This window comes from Panicum virgatum, chromosome 3K (genome assembly GCF_016808335.1).
Source record: "Panicum virgatum strain AP13 chromosome 3K, P.virgatum_v5, whole genome shotgun sequence".
Classification (NCBI taxonomy): Eukaryota; Viridiplantae; Streptophyta; class Magnoliopsida; order Poales; family Poaceae; genus Panicum; species Panicum virgatum.
This window is the reverse complement of record NC_053138.1, coordinates 61072462-61092624: the sequence shown is the minus strand read 5'-3', so window position 1 is coordinate 61092624 and position 20163 is coordinate 61072462. Positions and strand designations below refer to the sequence as shown.

The following is a 20163-nucleotide window of genomic DNA, read 5'->3' as shown; positions in this document are numbered from 1 at the left end:
CATTTTTAATATATTTAAACCTGTGGTGAGATGTGTATGGTACTATTGCTAAGGATAGAGCGCATCATGTTCTAGTGTATCTAAAGCAAGGCCCAACCGCAACTGGGCTGTTGCGGCGGCGGCCCAGGGCCCAGGCGTCCCCCGCTCCCGTTGACAGGTGGCCCTCCTCCGCCGCCGCCCCCGAAAACCTGGCTTCCCGCCCATGGCCGCCCCCTCGAAACGCGACGCGAGAGGTTGGGGGATGGCGTGCCTGGTATACCACTGGTCGTCGCAGGCCCAGTTCCGTAAAAATTAGGACTAGTGCGTGTGGGGGGGTCTCGCTCGCTGCTGCCTGCGGCTTCCGCTACCCATCGTCCGTGGTGGGTAGTAGTAGTAGTAGACCAGGAGGAGGAGGAGGAGGCGGCGGGGCGGGGGGAGGGGAGGAGGGAGGCCGATGCGGGAGGCTCCTCGCGGGGTCGCCGGACCAGATGGACACGCCGGATAGGCCCCGCGCCGGCGCCGCCGCCGGGTTCGAGGTGCGCATCTCGCGACCCCCCCCGGGCCACCAATTCCGCCGATTTTTCTCGGGTTTTACTGGGGGGGGGGGGGGGGTTGGTGGGGGTTTTCAGGGGGGATCGGGATGGGGGCAGCTCGTGGGTTTGGTTGGTGGTTGGATTGCTCGGGCCGGCGGCGGGCTGGCTGGCTGGCCGGCCGGGGCGCGGCCGATGCGGAGTTGCTGCTCCACTTCCGCTTGACTTTTTTTGCTTGATTTGTTTCGGGGGCGGCGCATTTCGGGCCCCGGTTGGGGGATTAGGGTTCTGACGCGCATCGCCGCGGCTTTCGGCTCCTAGAGGGGCAAGAGCTTTTGGGGATTTGACCAGCCTTGTGAGACCTTGTACGCATAGTTGGGTGGACCAATTGGCTTGTTGATTTGGGGAGTCCTGCGGGGGTGCCTCCGTGCCTGTCCGCCTGGAATGTCGCCTCGTTTCCGCGAGATTTGGCAAGCTCCGATGCATGCATTGGTGAGGAATGGAGGGGTGGAGGGGTTAGTTAGCAACGCCACAGCCCAGATCCGCGAATGCCTGCTGATTTGACCGATTTTGTAGCATTTGCTGCCCGTTGGTGTCCGTGGGAAAGCTGTGTTCTCCAGAGTTTGATGCTGTTTCTGCCACAGGTTGTGTATTTAGCCTGCCATTGGCTCTGCATTTAGCTTGGGCGTGTGAGTCTGGTCGTGCATATTGCTAGGTCGTGGAGATGATTTGCTTGCCAATTAGGATCTGTCTGAATCAAGTTCCTCGCTTCGTTTCCTTCTGCAACTGTTACATGTTCTCAGACCTGCTACATTGGCCAATGCGCAACTGGTTGACATTCTTTTTTTTTTTTGGATTGGCCAATGCGCAACTGGTTGACATTTTTTTTGGATGATGAAACAACTGGTTTGGTATTTGGGCACCTAAGCTCACTTTAATACTTGTGATGTTTTGATGAAATGATGATCTGCCGCTTACTGTTTCTCACTGGGTTTTGCTGCATGCAGGATTCTCCTGTCTTTAATTTCATCAACAATCTCTCGCCTATACCGCCACCTAAACCTTCAGACACAGCACATAATGTGCAGCTATTCAAGTCATCGGACTTGGCACCTGTTTCTTCAATCTTTGCCTCACCACATGTCAATCCAGCAAAGGAACCTAAAATTCTGATCAGGTGCTTATACATTGTTTCCTAGCTAATGTCCAGGTTTACCTACCTGTCTTCCTGCCTTATAGTTTGTGTTTCGTGTTGACAGGGATGATTCTGTTCAACTTCCTCAAGATTTGCACTCGCCCAACAGTGTCAGGACGCGTGTGGGATCCACAATCACTTTTAGAATGATCAGATGTAGAGACATTGTGTCAGAGAATTGCAACATCAACTGTCGCCTAAACGAGGCTCCTATTGATTCTTCGGACCATACATCAAACTCTGAGAGCCAACTGCCTCAATCCATGCAGAATGGTGTGGGCAGTGTTGAAAGTGACAAGGATCAATGTGCTGACGGTAAAACAGACCTTACCATATCTCAGGAGTGTACGGACTTAGAAGGTATGAACCTTGATGAGAGTGGCCCAGACAAAATGGATTCATCACATTCTGGGATGGATCTTCATGAAAGCCAGCTTTCTGAACAGAATAAGGATGAGGCCGTCGCGTATAATGGGGATTACATGATTGCAAATCAACCAAGTAGTGATATGCTGACATTAGGTTTGCCATTTGGAACAGAAACACAGTCGGTGAATGATACACAGAAAGCTGATAACTCCGACTCTGGTAAATCCTTGTTGAGTGAAGAACCAAACTATTACATCCAAAATTCTGCGCATGAGCCTCATCTTTACTGGACTGGGAGAGTGGAAGGGGCACCAGTGGATTATACCCCGCAAGCGCTTCCTGGTGCTATGCAAAGTCAGTTGATGCCATGTAACAAGCTCAATGATCCCCAAGATTACATGCCGACAGAGCAAAATGTATGTATGCTTCTTGTTATCATCTAGCTTTGGATATATTCACATATTACCAATGCATAGTCCCTCCATTCCACTTCCAAATTATATGTCGTTTTGGCTTTTCTAGGTATGTAGCTTTAGAAAAGCCAAAATGACCTATAATTTGGGATGCAAGGAGTAGTAGTAACTAAGTGCTAATTGATCTATTTTGAATGTAATAACCACTGGGATATATTTGTTTATATAAGTTATTAGGCACTCGGGAACTATATATAGCAGAATGGATTTCAGCAAATCTGTGTTGATAGGCAATCATTCCGCATCCCTTGTACATTTTTTGCTCCCAATTGCACAATTTTGCGTTCACATTTTAACCACATTATCATAAGTATTTAACTTTCTTTACTTCATAGTGCTGTTTTTAGTAAAACTAATTTTGCATAATGGTTTCTTATTTAATTATGCGTGCTGATTTTACTTAAGTATCAATGTTTTTTTTCTCACGGTTATAAAGGAACATGTTTTCTGCTCTTGCAGGGTTTGTCACAGCATTTACGTGGCATGCGTAGGCGCAGCCTTTTCAACGAAAAGGCTGGGGCTAGTAATAAAAGTGTAGATAAAGCTTCAGATCGTCATTCTGTAAATTCAACTACCCCCAAATGCAAAACTATTCATGGTGACATCAACTCAAAGCCTCTGAGAACCCCTCCGTGTGCATTGCCTGGTATTGGCTTGCATTTGAATGCCTTTGCTGCGATACCAAAAGAAAAAATAGTCTGTCGAGACATCCAATCTAGTATAAACGAATCCAGTAATTTGCCGTGCCCTGCTGGATCTTCTCCACCGCCTTTTGAACAAAACATTATAAAAGACGAGTTTGCTCAAAGAACTGATGTTGCGAGCGCCGAACCTTCTAGTCAGGGTAGTCCCAAGAAGAAAAGGTACCATGTCTATGCCCCTCATTTTAAGTCAACAGCATTGTTCTGTTGGAAAATTCACGAAATGCAATAGTACTTTGCAGGCGCAAGTTTGATAATGGTGATGGTACTTCATGCAAGCGTTGTAGCTGTAAGAAGTCAAAATGCTTGAAACTGTAAGGTTCCTTGCACCTTTTATAAATTTGTCACCACCTATTGCATGTGACAAGATTGATGAATAAGTGAAATGAGTTTGAATATTGGTTCCTTTGAGGTATCAATGTATGTTAAAAGTGCTGATCTTTGTTAGTAATTCTGGTTAGGATTAAATGACTGATTATTAGTCTATTCATGTTTTTTATTGACTAAGATGTAGGTGTATCTGTCACTATTACTGTTTTAACTTTTAAATGCTTTTAAGCTTTGGATATAAAATTAAACAAACAATAACAGTAGGACCTTTTCAAGTTGGGTTAGGCTACAGATGTGATCCGACAAGAGCCACTAACAATAGGCTATAGATTATTAATGAAATCATGGTTCTGTCTATTGCTCTATTTCTTATTCAAGTGAAGTTATTGCTTAGTGTTCAGGTTTTGTTTTGCAGTCATCTTGCTACTTGGTCACCTTGTTTATTCCTTAATTCATGAACTAGTTAATTTTCAACTTTTGAATTCACAGTTTGCATGAGTAGCATAGACAGTTTTGTTGATTTCAGGCTTGATACATCCCATGCTGTTAGGCACTCAACTGAGAGGGGTTGGGCAGTAGGAGGAAATATGGTAATTGAGTTGTTTTGAATGGTGTATGTCCATTAGCTAGTGAAACTTGATTGTCTGGATCATTCTTTAATGAAAGAAAAACATACATTGTGCAACATAAGCAACTTCGTTTGAGATTGTTTGTTTATTGGTCAAGGCATTCCTATCTTATTTAATCTAGATAAAATGAAACAACTGTCCCAGTCATTAAAATTCCTGCCATGCTCTTCATTGGCCAGATGTTCTAGTTTTTTCCCTCTCTAGATGGTTCAGTACTTAACCTAGTGCCATTCTACTTCAAGTCCTGGCCATCCGACCTCCAATCTCTACTTCTCTTTGATGGATTTTTACCCTGTTCTTTCAAGACATTAACCCATTTCAAGAGTTACCCATGTTCTTTCCATTTTTTTTTTAAAATATGTATTCAAACTGATATTTTATCTGGTTTCACTTCTCTTCAATGAATTTTCCCTGTTCTGAACTGGTTGTAACGCTTTTCCTCTTTTGAAGGGACCCTTGTTCTATTCCCAACAAATCACACTATGAAAGATTATCATCTTTATTATTTATCATACTAATATTTTTTGCGTAATTCTCGTGTAGTTACTGTGAGTGTTTTGCGGCTGGAGTATATTGTTCTGAACCTTGTACATGCCAAGGCTGTCTAAATACCGAGAGTCATATGGAAACAGTTCTATCTACTCGACAGCAGATTGAATCTCGCAATCCATTAGCATTTGCTCCTAAAGTAATTCACACATCTGAGCCTGGCCTGGAATTAGGGGTATGAGCCACTACCTTTATTGCAGTTAGTTACTTCCTTTCTCCTCTTTTGCTAATATCACCACCTTCAATATTGTAGGACTTCAGCAACAAAACTCCTGCTTCTGCTCGTCATAAAAGAGGGTGCAATTGCAAGAAGTCGTCGTGTCTAAAAAAATACTGTGAATGTTTTCAGGTTCTAGTTCCTACCATGATTTAGTACTTCTTTTCCTTTTGGCCCCTTTGTATCTGTCTTATTTTTACTCCTCATCAAGGGCGGTGTGGGATGCTCCATAAGTTGCAGATGTGAGGGCTGTAAGAATGCTTTTGGAAGAAGGGAGGGTGAGTCAAATCCAGCTTCATAAGTTTCTTTTCTTAAAAAATAAGCTGCAACATCAACCTGCATGCTGTAAAATCATAGCCGCATCTATGCTGTCCTTTTCAATTTACAAATTACAAAAGTAGCTAAGAGATCTTCCAATTACAGTACTAGTAATAGCTTCACATAAAAACCTGTACTCAATGAATTTTTTGTGAGCTCATGTTTGACCTTTCAACTTGAAAATGTAATATAATATATTCCCTCTGTTAGTTACCTATTAAGAAAAAGCAAAAAATGAACTATGCACCTATTAAAGTGTTTGTCTCCTAAATAACCAAGGTCACGATTTGCATTGGTAGTGGTATGGTGCTTCAATTTGGAGTTGTGGCCTTTGTCTGATCTACAAAAAAAAAAAAGTTCTGCTGGAAATGGCCATATAGCACTTTCAAACAATGTCATATCCATGGTGCTCTGATTATTGTAATCGTGTGCTTCTGTATTATTTTCAACAGAAGCTTTACTCCTAAATATATATTTCCCAAGATTAGCTTGGGCTCTTATGATGGTTTGCTTGTTTCAAGCAAAGATGCTTGCATTTAGCTATATCATTATAAAAGGCTGCACTAGTGGTGCATAGAGCACTGAGTTAGCAAATAATAATCATTGTAGTATTGTACTTGATCCACACTTTTGGTTATTATATGAAGTTATTGACTATGGCTAGCTTAGCTTATTTCAATTCTTGTTTCAGCAACCATGTCCTAGAATTTTCTACCCATAAAAAGCTACCTTTTTTCTAAGGCCTCTTTTATTAACTTGATTCAAGGGGTTGCTGCGTTAAGCATAGAGGAGCCTAAGGAGGCATCAGAAGAAAACAACGCTTGTGTGAAAGAAGAAAAATGTGAAATCGATAAACAGCTTGTTATCTACCAAGCTGCTGATCTTGCCCCTGCTGAGAATTTACTGACAACACCTTCGATGGTGGAATGCAGGTGTGTATGTCAGATCATACATTTGCACATCTGTTGCTCGAATCTTACCTCTTATATAGAGCACTCAGTTTTAAGGCATTTTCTCTTAGCAGGCCCTTGGCTTGTCTTCCACCCCCAAGCTCCAAGAAATCAAGCTCCGAGAAGCCACGATCCTCGACGAAACAGGTTGGACATCCTTCTCGGCTGTGCAACTCTCAAGCTCCTCTGAAGACCGATATGCTGCTCTCCCAGTTCGGAAACTATGCAGAAATGGTTCTTGGAGATAGCACATCAGATACCCTAAAAGGGAATTCATCTCCTCAAACTTCTGTCAAGGTTGTGTCTCCTAATAAGAAGCGAGTCTCTCCGCCACGGATGGGTACTGGACTGTCTCCAATCTGTAAGAGTGGCAGGAAACTGATTCTCAAGTCCATACCTTCTTTCCCTTCCCTTGGTGGTGACTTAAACAATGAGGATCCAAAGAGCAAGACACCAGCATCTTGAAAATTCGTGATCGTTTGGCACTTGTGGTAAACCCCTTTGGTTCTTGTTTGTTTTTTTCACGAGGACAACTTTGCTTCTCGTTTTCTTTTTACAGTTGAGATGTTAATCCTTTCCCGATCTCAACCTGCCTAATTTATCTCTCTTCATGTACAGGCTCATCCTGTCGGTTCCTGAGATCCCCTACTGGCTGGCTGCATCAGAACTATTTATATGATACTCTATTGATGAACAACCAAGCAAGTTTCGTTTCTCCTATTCTGCTTAGTTCTTGATCAACCATTTTTATGTAATGTTGAATAATCCACTGCCTGCTGTCCAAAGTCTGGCATTTGGTCTGCTGGTAAATTATGTTGAGGCCTCGATGCCCACTGTTGTCTGTCTGTATAATTCCATGTTATTTATGTTCCAGAGACCCAAAACTATTTAAGACTTCTATGTACCCGGGATCAAAATGTGAGAACTTCATGTTGCTGATAACCAAACTGTTAAAGACTTATTTATCTTAGGTCAAACAAACTGTTAAGATTGGAACAATAACTCTCGATGCCTGATCCCCTATATGTTTCACAGTGAGCATGACCTGATTATAGTTTCCATTTCCAGCTCAGAGTTGTTGACATTGTAGTTTCCATTTCCAGCTAGAATTGGTGCTGCCCTTTGCACGGCATGTCCGAACGCGATAGAACCCATGGACCATGGTCACTCGTCGATGATGACATGCACCTTGACGGATCTTTTTATGCAGGATCAGTCGATCACAGACTAGATGAATCATGTAGCTTTTCTTTTTGTTTTCTATGCTCTTCGTTTGGTTTTTCGACATACTATATCAAAGTGCCAGTGCCCATTTGTCTCCTGACGATGCACGACCTAGAGTATAGCGAAAAACATAGGCACGCACACACCCGAGACGCATGCACTACCTTTTTTTTTTCGAAATGGAACAAAGCTCGCTGCAGGGGACAGTGACATGATCAAGTTCATCAATTCCGCCTTCTGTCGACCGGGCAGAGATTTTTTTAGCGCATTTCCCTTACTCCAGTCGTGTTGCTTACTTCTTTTTTTTCGAAATGGAACAAAGCTCGTTGCAGGGGACAGTGACATGATCAAGTTCATCAATTCCGCCTTCTGTCGACCGGGCAGAGATTTTTTTAGCGCATTTCCCTTACTCCAGTCGTGTTGCTTACTTTTTTTTTTAATATTCCAATCTCGAGGCATAAATCATTCGATTCAACCCTTTCAACTCAAGGCATCCTTTTTCCATGATTTTTCTTGTAGACCATATCCATCCTATCCGAAAATGCTAATAAATATCATAATAATTTTGCTATACTTCTTTCTAATCTTTATAAAAGAATAGATTCTTGCTTTCTTGGATCCAGTTTCACTTCGCCATTTCTCTTAAAAAAATGATTCTTGCATTTCACACATACTAGTCATAATGCACCTCTATCAACAATGTCCGCTGCGTAATCTCACAGTGGTTAGTGGATGTGTTTATTACCCGAAACAACGTAGTTGTGTAAAATCTAAAAGAACCACCCCAACACCAAAAACAAAGTGATAATGCCAATATTTTCCCAAGCCCTATCTTTTTTTTTATTTCTTAGTTTAGGATATCTCATTTGTCCCCACCAATTTATTGCAGTATCTAGTACTTGTAGCAGCTCCCAAGAACTTCAACATGGGATTTGGAATTTGGGCTAAGTAGCAATTTATTAGCACTCGCGCCCTGCCAAAAGAGTAAAAGGCAGCCACTTTATGCGTGTGCTAATCACGTTTTATGACCGGAAAAAGCCCAGGTCGAAACGGACGGGAAGGAAAGCCAAACCGGACCCGAGGAGAAAACCGCCGATCCGGGCCGTCCAGCTGCCACGCACGAATCTTAAAGGAAACCCCATTTCCCCAGCGGCAGCTCGCCTCGTGCCCCCTCTCTCCCTCCCCCTTCCTCCCTCCGACCCCACGCCTCTCGCGCTCTCTTTCGCCTCGTCGCCACGGCGAGCCCCACGCCGCCCCAGCCGCCGATCGGGGCGCCGGCGCCGGCGCCCCGTCCGATGGACGCGGAGGAGGGGGCCCCGAAGCCCCCGCAGCCCGAGCCCGCCGGATCGGAGCCCGACGACGCCCGCAACACGCCTCCTCTTCCAACTCCACTCCCGCCACCTCCCGCTCCCGCTCCGGCCCCAGCCCCGGTTCCAGCCCCGGCGTCCGAAGCTGCTGCTGCCGCGGCGGCCCCTGCCTCCGCGGCGGTGTCGCCGCCGGCGGAGGCGAACGGCACCTCCGACAGGAAGAAGAAGTCCGTGCGCCTCCTCCCTTTTCCCTTTTCTGCAAAGTTTCGGCTGCGCGTCCGATTTCCTCTTTTGGATCGTTGCGTGCGGTTCGCTCCGGTGCTTACTTTTCCTTTTATCTTCTTGCTGGGTGGATCAGGAGGAAGGCGGAGGATGGGGAAGGGTGCAAGACGTGCAGCTGCAAGAAGTCCAAGTGTCTCAAGCTGTAAGTTTCCTCTTTCACTCCGCGCTTGCAGTCCTCCTCATTCATTGATCACAGCACCGGATGTTAAGATGTGGCTAGTGACAGAACGAGTTTGTTTTAAGCCTTCTAGTCCAACCTCTCATAATCTGTGCGCGCTAGGATGTCTTTACAATTTTGAATCAATGCTGATTTAGTTTGCTGTAGCTAGTGAATCTGGTGTTGTTTTAGGTAGGTTTAGATCTCACAGTCTTATATTTCGAATGTATGATGATAAAAAAAACATTTTTTTTTCAAGTTCACACTTCACAGTACTGAAGTATCAAAGTGGTGCAGCTTTACTCAGCATGTTGTTTGATTACTTTGGATACAGATTTGTGAGAAGAAACTGGTTCCCTTGTTAGTTAGTTCTGAATTTACAGAGCTTGTACGCACACCTTGCTTTGTGTGTGTTGCTAAATTTAAGTTTTGTGTTGCGAGTAACATATTTTGCATTATGTTGGAACAGTTATTGTGTGTGCTTTGCTTCTGGGTCACATTGTACTGAAGCATGTGGATGTGAACCTTGTCTTAACAAGCCAATGCAAGGGGTTCCAAGGACTCCACCAGTTTTACCTCTCAAACCTGTCCAAACATTGGAGGCTGGACAAGAATCAGTGGTACGAATTTCTTCTTACATGAGGTTGTCTATGTTTATTTATACACTTCTTCATTCTTTCTTTGGTGATCCGGCTATTCACTGTCTTCAGGAACAACTTATAAGGTCTCCTATGGATCTTATCAGAAGAAAATGCACCTGCAAGAAGTCAGGGTGCCTAAAGAAGTACTGTGATTGCTTCCAGGTTCCATATTCAACTTTATTTGTCAAGTTTCATTTTTCATCATGTGTCATTTCATGGTTATGAAAACATTTCTTTTTATTTGAAGGGAGGGGCAGGATGCTCCATCAACTGTAAATGTGAAGATTGTAGAAATCCGTTTGGGAGAAAAGGTAATATGATTAAGGAGCTAGATAGATGTAATAGATTGCATGATATTAAAGTAGAGTTACTTTGTATCGGATGTGTGTAGTTTAACTCGATTGTTTGGTACCTTAGATTGCACAAGTTTCTTCCTCAACTGCCAACTGGATAGGTTTTTTTCAGTGACTCTTGCATTTTTAATGTGCTGACTATCTTTCAAGTAGCTGACCTGTCAAACATTTTCATGTTCTAACATTCTCAGGAGCAGTTTTTATTTGACAATGCGAGACTGAATGCCATAGCTCTGGATTTTGTGCTTTGGCTTTTATTAGTGCTGTTGGCAATTCTGTTTCTGCACAGATAGAAATATAGAATCAGTTAGGACAGCTGCAGAATTTTGTGCCATATCTATTGTTTTCCTTTCTGGGAGTTGCCTGCTGCATTGCATTAGATGATTTGGGACAGCTGGAGACAGATTCTTCTCAATTCCCAGCACTACCCTCTTATTTTCTATCTGTAGGGACAAGGAGTGTTATCTTGGGTGGTACGAACTGAGCATCTTGTTCACCCCTATACCTCGAGTACATATCCTAGAACCATCACCACAATTTATTATAAGAGCCAACCACATACCTTCCTCCTCTAGGCAATATGGCTTTAACTATGTGCTATTCTAACAACAGTGACTGCCAACCTCGTTGAATTGACTTATGCCCCTTTTCTAATTATTCTTGGAGCTGGGTATTCCTATCTCCAAGATTTCATGGATGCCTTGTCGCCTTAAGAACCTTGTGGTATGTTGGAGGGGCCAGGGAGCTGTGCAAGTAAATTCTTTTAAGTAATGATTTGTCATAATCTGAATGCACTTGAGAGATAAATATTTTCTTAAGAAATATGAAGTCAGAGTCAGAAACCATAGCATATAGCCCATCGCCAATTGGAATGAAAACTAGCCACTTAAATCCTTCCATGGCAATAAATTGACCTAACCAACCCTAGGTATGGCTGTACACTTCAGTCACCTATCTGTAAATGCCTGTCACCTTTTTATGTTTACCAGAGCATGAAAACAAGGATGCCATTGTTGGGATAAATTTTGATAAAGAAAATATCCTTTAATAACATTATGAGCACAAAATTATTAAATACATGTAGCCATAACACCTCTCTTGCACAGTTCTGCCATGGCTTCTTTGGCCCAATTTCACTGTTGCCTGGCCATCTCTTCTGCCCTTAGGAGTGTGCCTATCTGTCTCCTTCTGAAGGATACCAGGGCTTCAGGCTGCTTCTTTGCTTCTGAGTGCTGCTGTGCTCTGCTTCTTTACTAAAGTTCAAAAGCGCTAACTGCAAGGTGTCAATATATTCCTTGCTAAGTGTTAACTTAAGTGATACATGTGTATCCTAGGTTATGCTAGGTGACAGGTCGTGTTAATATATGGCATAATTGAATGTGTAGAAAACTAAAGTTAATAATGTATGATGAACATGGACTACCACAGCACAATAGGTCGAAGTGTTAGCATACATATTACGCAGAGCACAAGATGAGATAATATACTACTAGAAGTGCTTCTACATGAGTTGCTATTGATAGAGTAGAGGATTTGCTATGATTTGTAATGCTGTTATGCTTCCTTCTAATTTGTTTCTGTACAAGGTTTATTTACTTGGTTTCTTATATTGTAAGGTATTATTTATCATTTATATTTCCATTGCCTAGCTTACCTTGGTAAGTGCCTAGTTGACTTCATTCTAGTGACTGGGGTGTCGTGATAACACAGAACTATAGATTTTGTAATGTCAGTATGGTAATTAAGTAATTAGTGCACTTGTAGGCTACCAAAGTAACACTTCTGCATTATGATGTACTTGATACAATATTTTGATGGCCTCCAGAACAGCTTGTTTATTTTGCATAATATTGTTTTTGGATATTAGTACCTTGAAGTTAACCTGGTATATATTGGCTTCCAGAATAGTGTATAACATAAGTTCTCATTTGATGAAGAATAATATGTTGGATTGTTTTCTTAATGATAGGTTGTTTACTATTGGTTCCCTGATGAGATAAGCTGATATGATTTCAAGCTGCAATTTCAACCTGTTCCTGGAACTAACATATTTTATCCTTTTTTTCTTATTCTACAGTTGGTGTTATTTTGGAGGGTAAAAGTGCTCTTGCTGCACCTGTACTGAATGAAAGAAATGGGGCAGAAGTTGACTCGAGCGACGATGAAGATGATTATTACATGAATCGACCGCTCTCCCCAATCCCTCCATCTCCAGTATCCAGGGAGTCTTCATTCCAACAGGAGACTCTAGTAGGCGTCGAAGTCCAGACCATGAACGGGCATCTCTACCCCAAACCACTGACTCAAGTGCGGCCTGAGCCGCCGTCCTGGCAGCTCTCCAGGAGGCCCGTTGAGGAAGCACGTGGAGAACAATGGCGCTTCTCTAGGAGGCCCAGTGAGGATGGAACCTCTGATGCCATGGAAGCACTCGCAATGGCCCAGAGGGACAAGAAGCCGGAGATCCACATGGACAGGTTCAGCATCCCACGGTGCATCGAGGTCATGAGTGCCATGGCGGACCTCTCTCCAATTGAGAAGTCGCTGGCTCCCGACGTCTTCTTGGACCCAAGCAACCGGGAGATCTTCCTCTCTCTGAGTGTAGATATTAGGCCCATATGGCTGAGGCGCAAGATGAAGAGCCTCGTCTAGCTAGAGATAGCGTGAGCAATTTTCTTCGGCGTATACTTAATAAACCTATGGTGCACTACTGCTGCTGTAGATATGGCTGGATTGATGATTAGTTATGAACTGATTTATGTACCTGGCGGTAAGTTATGGTGCATGCTACCACGTTATATTTGGAGCCCAGCCTGATACTAGAATTAGCAATAAATTGATTATGATCTTTGGCTAGAAAACCAGCAGTTCTGATAGTGCAGCAGCTGCCTCATTTGCTTCCAAAGTGGACTTTTCTGCTCCTTTTCTGGAGCAGTAGACAGCTGTTCCTGGAATTCAAGAAGTCCACAAGTCTATCTGTGGCTGACTTATTGTTCTCACTTGGCCAATGATCAGAGTAGTCCAGATGTATAAACATCTGTGCCACGAACCAGGAATGCTATTGTACATCCATGTTATGTGGCATTGTCAATGACTAATGAGCTCATCAGATTCATGGAACCCTTGGTTGCAAGCCACACACCTCCACAACACCATGGAGCATGGATGGATGCATGAATTCTTCAGCCCATGAGGTGATGTTACCTGGTGGCAACGCTAGGGGAAGGTGATGATGTGCCCTGTGTCCCCTGAACAGTGGCAGCAGCGTGCTGAGCAATTGCAAACAGCTCAGGTGACGCGAACAACACGCGAGACAGGTGTGTTACCAATCAGGCTAGGCTTGGCCGGAACCACCAACCGTATGCATGTCCTTGGCCCAAAGAGACAAACCTGGGAGCATGTGAGCCATGGGCGCCACCGAGCAGCCCCAGATGGGGTGCCGGCCGGCCTCAACAACCACGGTGGCGGACTGATTGGCCGGCGGCGCCCATGGATGATGGACCACGCGGCGGCCAGGTCGGAGATCAGCAGGGTGTGGTGGAATGGATGGTGAGCCAAGCAAGAGGCCGAGATGGCTTCAGGTATCTCCTGTGATCTGTCAGGGTTTTGGCCATCTGGGAAGCACTTCGGTGTTGTTTCCCTGCTATGTTTGATGGTTTGTACTTGCACACCATTATTAAGAAACAAAACATATATAGTCCCTCTGTTTCATTTTATTACAATGCGTTTACGCTTTTAAGACTCGAACCATATAACCTTCAAACGATATAATTAGCCTAATGTGGTATAAATTTCTCTATACAAAAACTATATAACTGATTTTTAATTTAAAAAGTACTTTGTTATGATTATGATTTGTTAGTTGTTACTATAAACACTTAACTAAAGTAAGACTCAACGTTAAACAAGTTTTGAGCTTTTGCCTAGCTTATTTGTTTTTTTTCCTACCACATTATCATTATGTTATTATAGGACTGAAACACGCTCGTTTCAGTGGCTCTGCCTATTATTGTTGTTGGTCTGATGCAGTGGCAATGCAAAGTGGTATTCAAACACTTCTTGTTTTCATACAATTTATAAACACTCTGTGACAAAATAGGCGCTCTACTTCCCCAATCCTTCCAGCAGTATCATATGATCTGACTGTCCAACAAATTCCTTTTTCATATAAATTTTGAGCGCACTGATGAGCGGCGACTTGACGTGGTACACAGTACGGCTGACAGAAACTTGTGCCGCAAAAGTCTGCACCCCTCTGTGCTCCCTGCCGACATTCCGGTTTGGAGGACCAGAATGCATGATCATTTTAGGGCACTTTCTCCTTTTTTCGGGGGTTGTTTTTCAAATAGCAATTTGTTCAACATGGTACAATTTTTTTTTGGGAAAGTTTAAACGGTTATGCATTATATTTCGTACAAATAAAAATAAAGCCTGCATGAGTTGTGAGTGCTATTACAGGTTTCAAAGGTGGCAGATGCTTGCAAAAGTGAAAATAGAGGCAGGGTTTTCAGGGTGTAAGCATTGCAGGTTTGTGGGTGCGAGATTCAGAAAGTGTGTTTGCTGTCCTAGAAAATTTGCACTCTGCCAATAAAAGAAAAGGTAGGAGTACTCTGCATGTACCATGTACATGCTACTTTCTTGTTGAGTTTTTGCAAAGCACGCAAATACTCCCCCTTTATGCAATTTAAACTGTTTGACTTGCCAACTAAAATTAGCTTGCTTAATGTAAAATTATGTTCTTGTTTTACCGGGAGCTATGATATGGCAATACTTCCGTTTAGGCAAATCTAGAACTTGAAAAGCACGGCATGTCCAACAAAAGTCGACTTAGCTAGAAAACTGTTGGTTTGGGAAATTCATCTTCCTAATCCTGTTTTTTTTTTCCTGCTCAAACTCTCTAACACAAGTTCAGCTCAACCGATAGCCCCTGAGTCCTGCCAGACGTCTCACCGATAGCAAAGAAGGGGCCAGATAAGCTTTTCTTTTGTCGTCTAAGATAACGGATCGGAACAGGTGGGGTCCACCCACAGGTGCCCATATGAAACGAAGCCCAGTGGGCCCGCTACGTGGCCGGACTTGCTGGGCAGCTAGCGTGTGGCCCACCTGGGCGTGCCTGGAAAGCAGCGGAGAAGTGGCGTTCCCGGCTTGTGCGCCACGCTCGAACTGGCACGCAGGCACACATCATCGACATCATTGCGGCTTGCTCCCTTGGCGCCTTTTCCACCCGTCCATGATCCCAACCTTTCCACTGCATCTCCAGTTCTCCATGCAGCATCTTCACCAATCCATGCATATCTTTTTCCTTTTTTTTTTCTCTCATTTACATGAGTTTTTGGAAGAAAATACATGGATGGATCCTGCTGGTTGTCCTGGTGCTTGATGAAATTTAAAAGTGTAGCCAAGATTGAACTTGCACGGGCATGTTCTTGCATTGGTTGTTTTTTCAAGCCACATTTTATTATGAAGAAAAATGTCATTGTGCAACTTTTGGAGCACAAAATCGAATATGTGGCTGTAAGCCAAGATCGATCTTGACATGTTTAGTAGAACTTCAACATAAGGCACGGCAAAACTACGGCCAAAATCAAACAACTTCATCATCAGTTAGGTCAAACGTAGCATTTCAAGCTCCCTGCTGCAACACGAACACTGAACAGACGATCGATGCATGTGTACACACGTTTGCAAAACGCCCTGCACAGTGCCTTTTCATGTGTGCTCATCCGGTCGAGAAAAAAGTGCATGTTGGGTCCGCGAGATACCGGATCGGAGGAGATCGATCACAATCAAGGCACGCTAAAGAGATCGATGAGCAAGCAAGCTAGGCCGGCCGGTCGACGATCAGTGTGGCTGGCCATCAATGAAAGGAAGATCCATCGCTTTCGGTTTCTTGCTCTCGCATCGATCACATGGACGCACTGATTGCGAGCATGCTTGGCACTATTGTAAAGTGCCGGCCATATCGTCCGAATGCTTATATTTGTGCCCTGTTGCATTGCATGCCTAACTTTGGTCGGCTGATCGATGAACACGCACTTCAGTACTCCCTCCGTCCCAGAATATAAGCATTTCTAGCTGTGTACCAGGTTCATTGCATCTTCTATGTACCTGGACAAATACTTGTCTAGATACATTAGAGATGTTATGAACCTGGACATATAGAAACATAGCTAGGAATGCTTATATTGTGGGACAGAGGGAGTACTTGCTTGCACCATGTAACTAGCTAGTTCTTGCTCACCTTTTTAATTAATTATCTACTAGAGAGGAAGACCTAGCACACATATAGTAGTACTAGTGACCTATGCAATGCAAGGGAACAAACACATACGAGCGATCGGATTAGGTGAATCTTTCTAAATTGTAACCGAGGCGATCGGATTAGGTAAATGCCGTTTGTGATTGCAATCACATCTATCCATTATTGCAATTTATCTTCAAATCCAAACTAAAGATCCCATAAAGTGATGGATGAATAGCACATTCCAAGGGGAAGAGAACAATGCAAGATGCATTATCTATAAAACCTATATAGTTGGTCCCCACTACAGATTTCTCTCAACATGCAAGCTGTCCACCTCAGCAATGCACTATCACATGCAATTAAAACCCACTATGTTTTTCGCCGATTTTCTGTGAATATTGCCATGCAATCACCTTAATATTTCTACTTTTAAATTTCACCTTAAAATTTTGTTTAAGAAATCCCGCAGCAACGCGCGGGGTATCACCTATTGGTATCATTTGTTCAACCATGAAGTATGTCTTGATAATAATGCACTTATTTGGTACTATGAATGTTATAATATTTTCCTAGAAATTTGATCAAAGCTACAATAATTTGACTTTGGATAAAGTTATGAATTATAATTTATAACGGAGGGAGTAGCTTTGTGATTCACAACTCAACACATTGACAAGGAGCACCATGGGTCAAATTCCTGATACCTTAAAATGCATGGGTGATCTGGAGATTTGCTATTATATTTTTTATAAACCAGCAAGAGAGCTCTCACTTATCCATAGCATTTTATTTAAAGAATTATTATATTTTTATTATAATTTATCAAAAAACTCTCTCAAATCCCGCAGCAATGCGCGGGGAGTCATCTAGTTGTTCTAAATAGTTTCACCACCAAACCTAACCACATGATGCATCCGTCAAGTCCAATCATCCAGCAGGCAGGGTACTCGAGCGATGGATTCGTTTGACGTACACAGCTCAAACGAAATTTAGTACGGGCAAACTAGTCAAACGCCATCGTCGTCGTCCCATCGGATCACCAATAATTCGGCATCACAGATAGGAGCGAGCGAGTCAAATGGATCGAACAAAAAAATACGGCTTCGTTCACGGTCAGCTAGGGTTAATATACAACGTACGTCATCGTGCATAGTCGTGGCTACTATGACTTCTTCTCGATGGTACATGTAACACCCCTGTGTTAATCGTCTTGCTAATCACGAGTTAACTCGCTAATCGTGGACTCAAAATTTGTTATTAGCGTTAACCGAGTCTGCGATTTAATCTTTGTCTTAGTCGTTTTCGATCTCGTTTTTGTCCTTGATCTGAGCTCCAAATCAACTTCCGCCCAAAACGAAAGTTGTAGGTCTTTTAATCCTCTACCACTTCTATTTTGGCCAAATTTCATGTTCCCATATGAAATTTAGAGTTTCAACTGGTCAAACTTGAGCTAAAATCATTTAAACGAGTGAACAGTGTCTCCACTGTGCTCGTCACTGTGACGCCCCGACGCCATACCGCCGACTGTGGCCGGCGGCGAGCTTCCACGCGTCGGCCATCGCGTTCGAGCGCCACTCTTCACCTCGTGGACGACCTCGAAGCTTCTGGTGCCGTCCCAATCCTCCTTTCTCTTCCTCAGTGCACGACGAGCCGAGCTCGAGCGAGCAGAACCGAGCGAAATCGCCGCCGTCCGCCGCGCCGGCCACGGCTCACCGCCCCGCCTCGATTCATCGCACCCCGAGCTGCGCAGCCTCGCCGTCCACCCACTCCGACCTTCCACGAGAGCGACCGTGCGCAAACCCGGCCGAAATCAAGCTCAGACCGCCGCCGCCATCGCTGTCCGCCCCGAACTCCACCCCGCGCCGTCGAGCTCCCTCTCCGAGGTCTCCTCCGCCCCAAATCGACCCACGGTGAGCTCAATCGCGGCCTCCTCCTACTCCCCGACCTATTCCCCACCCGAATCGGCGCCGCCACCGTCGAATCGAAGCCGCGCCGCCGCGGAACGCGCCACCCGCCGCCCGCGCACGCCGCCGAACTTTTCCGCGCCTCCCCGTGCGCCGCTGCCGCGCGCCCTAGGGCCGCCTAGAACCCCTGGCCGCGCTGCCGCCCACTCCCGCCGCCGCTTGGCTCCGCTGCGGCCGGAACACCGCCGCCGCAAGCCGCCGCCGGCGCACGCCGCGGGGGCCCCCTGCGCGCGCTCGCGCGGCGCCGCCGCGAGCTGCACGGCCGCCTGGGGCCACTGGCCCTCACCCGCCCCGCAGCACCGCCTATTCGACCCGCCGCCGGCGAGGAACTACCGCGCCGCCGCCGCCTTGACCCTGCGCCGCCGCGTGCCGCCGCGCCAGCTGCTCCCCGCGCCTTTTCGCGAGCCGCCGCCCCGCACCCCCGACCGCCCGGGCCACGGCTCGGCCCAGCAGTAGCCGCCGGTTGGCCCCCCCCCCGCCGGCGGGAAGCGCCGCCGCGGCTGCCTGGGCGCGCGCCGGCTGCCCGTGCGGGCGGAACAAAGGAAGGGGGGACGGGAGCTGGGCCGGGCTCCCTGACGGGTGGGCCCCGGCGGTCAGCCCCCTCCCTTTTATGTTTTATCTTTTGTGTTTATTCCTTTATTTCGGCTGAAACTCCATAATTGCCTAGAAATTCGTAGAAAATTCCTAAAAATGCAAAGTAAATTTTGTTAGGTTTCTAAAACTGAGATCCTTAGAAGAAAAATAGCTGTGCAGAGCAATTGTCACTTTTGCTCGGCTGAAAATTCAGTTTGTGTTAAACCTAGCTTAATTATTGCCGGTAGTTCCATGGCTCTAAAAATTTTGAAAAATTTGCAGTGGCTCACTATTGATATGCGTAGTTCACTAAAAAAGTTTCGGGTGCATAGCCTGTGTGAATGTTAGTAGATCTGTTATGGCTTGTTTTCCTTTTCTAGGGCTAAAAGAATGTTTTTCTTTATCAGCAAGTGTTAGTAATTTATTTACGCACTTTGTAACAACAGCTTTTCCTGATATCAAGCTTTAGTTAATAGATCTCTGTGGCGTGTTAAGTTTTGATCTTTAGTTAGTTCTTAGTTTCATTTTTTTCCTTTATTCCTTTTTGGTAATTGTTTGTTTTCATGTATGTGTACCTCAACAAAGCAAACTCCGATTTTAATCCTTGCTGCTCTAAGCAAGGTTAGTAGTTGTTTTTGGAAGGAACACTTCAGGCTAAATGTTTGAGCTTTGGATTTGCATCGTAAACACTTATGCTTTCTCTGTGTCCTAACGGTTGCATGTCATATTTTTATTCGTGTAGACGCCACGAACGACGCTGTCCACGAGCTAGTTGCTGAGCCAGTCCAGGAGCCACGAGCAGGAGCGCAGCAGGAGGACGCCGTTGAGCCTGCTCCAGCAGACTTTGTTAACCCCGCTGACCTGCAAGGCAAGCCCCGGAGCATAACCTTAATTTAATTTATTCAATGTTTATTTAAGTATTGTGCATTTATGTTCTAGGAGTTGAACGGAACCATAGTATGCATATTTCCCTAGGTACCGTGGGCCTATACTAGTATGCAGGTGTCGCTAGAAATGCTTTGCTAAATAGGAATTCGGTAGAAGTCGAGTGATTACGGTCACTCGCGAGTTTAGGATCTTGATCCCTTAGCTTTGGCTTGTAATAAATTGTGGAGTAAAGAGAAATGGAGACCGGGCGGATATGAGTTGGATTAATGGTATGGAATGGATGGAAAGTAAGC

At 44.7% G+C, this 20163-nt stretch overlaps 2 protein-coding genes across 6 annotated transcripts; both read left to right on the top strand.

Annotated features, from left to right (window-relative positions):
- The first annotated feature begins 365 nt into the window (after positions 1 to 365).
- LOC120700063 (protein tesmin/TSO1-like CXC 2) lies at positions 366 to 7201 on the top strand. Of its 5 annotated transcripts, none has more exons than XM_039984223.1 (11): positions 366 to 515; positions 1517 to 1686; positions 1769 to 2489; positions 3006 to 3409; positions 3490 to 3561; positions 4750 to 4930; positions 5009 to 5104; positions 5184 to 5250; positions 6057 to 6222; positions 6315 to 6731; positions 6859 to 7201. In XM_039984223.1, exons 1-10 carry the CDS (start codon positions 468 to 470, stop codon positions 6703 to 6705), a joined length of 2316 nt encoding a protein of 771 aa, XP_039840157.1. In that variant the 5' UTR covers positions 366 to 467; the 3' UTR covers positions 6706 to 6731; positions 6859 to 7201. The 5 variants fall into 5 exon arrangements, with proteins under 5 accessions (XP_039840157.1, XP_039840155.1, XP_039840156.1 ...); XM_039984221.1 differs by having other exon boundaries at positions 6312 to 6731; XM_039984222.1 differs by lacking the exon at positions 366 to 515 and adding an exon at positions 688 to 1001 and having other exon boundaries at positions 6312 to 6731.
- Positions 7202 to 8633: 1432 nt separating this feature from the next.
- On the top strand, positions 8634 to 13082 carry LOC120700062. The gene is made up of 6 exons (XM_039984217.1): positions 8634 to 8998; positions 9130 to 9195; positions 9680 to 9830; positions 9921 to 10013; positions 10099 to 10162; positions 12282 to 13082. Exons 1-6 carry the CDS (start codon positions 8760 to 8762, stop codon positions 12851 to 12853), a joined length of 1185 nt encoding a protein of 394 aa, XP_039840151.1. The 5' UTR covers positions 8634 to 8759; the 3' UTR covers positions 12854 to 13082.
- The last annotated feature ends 7081 nt before the right edge of the window (positions 13083 to 20163 follow it).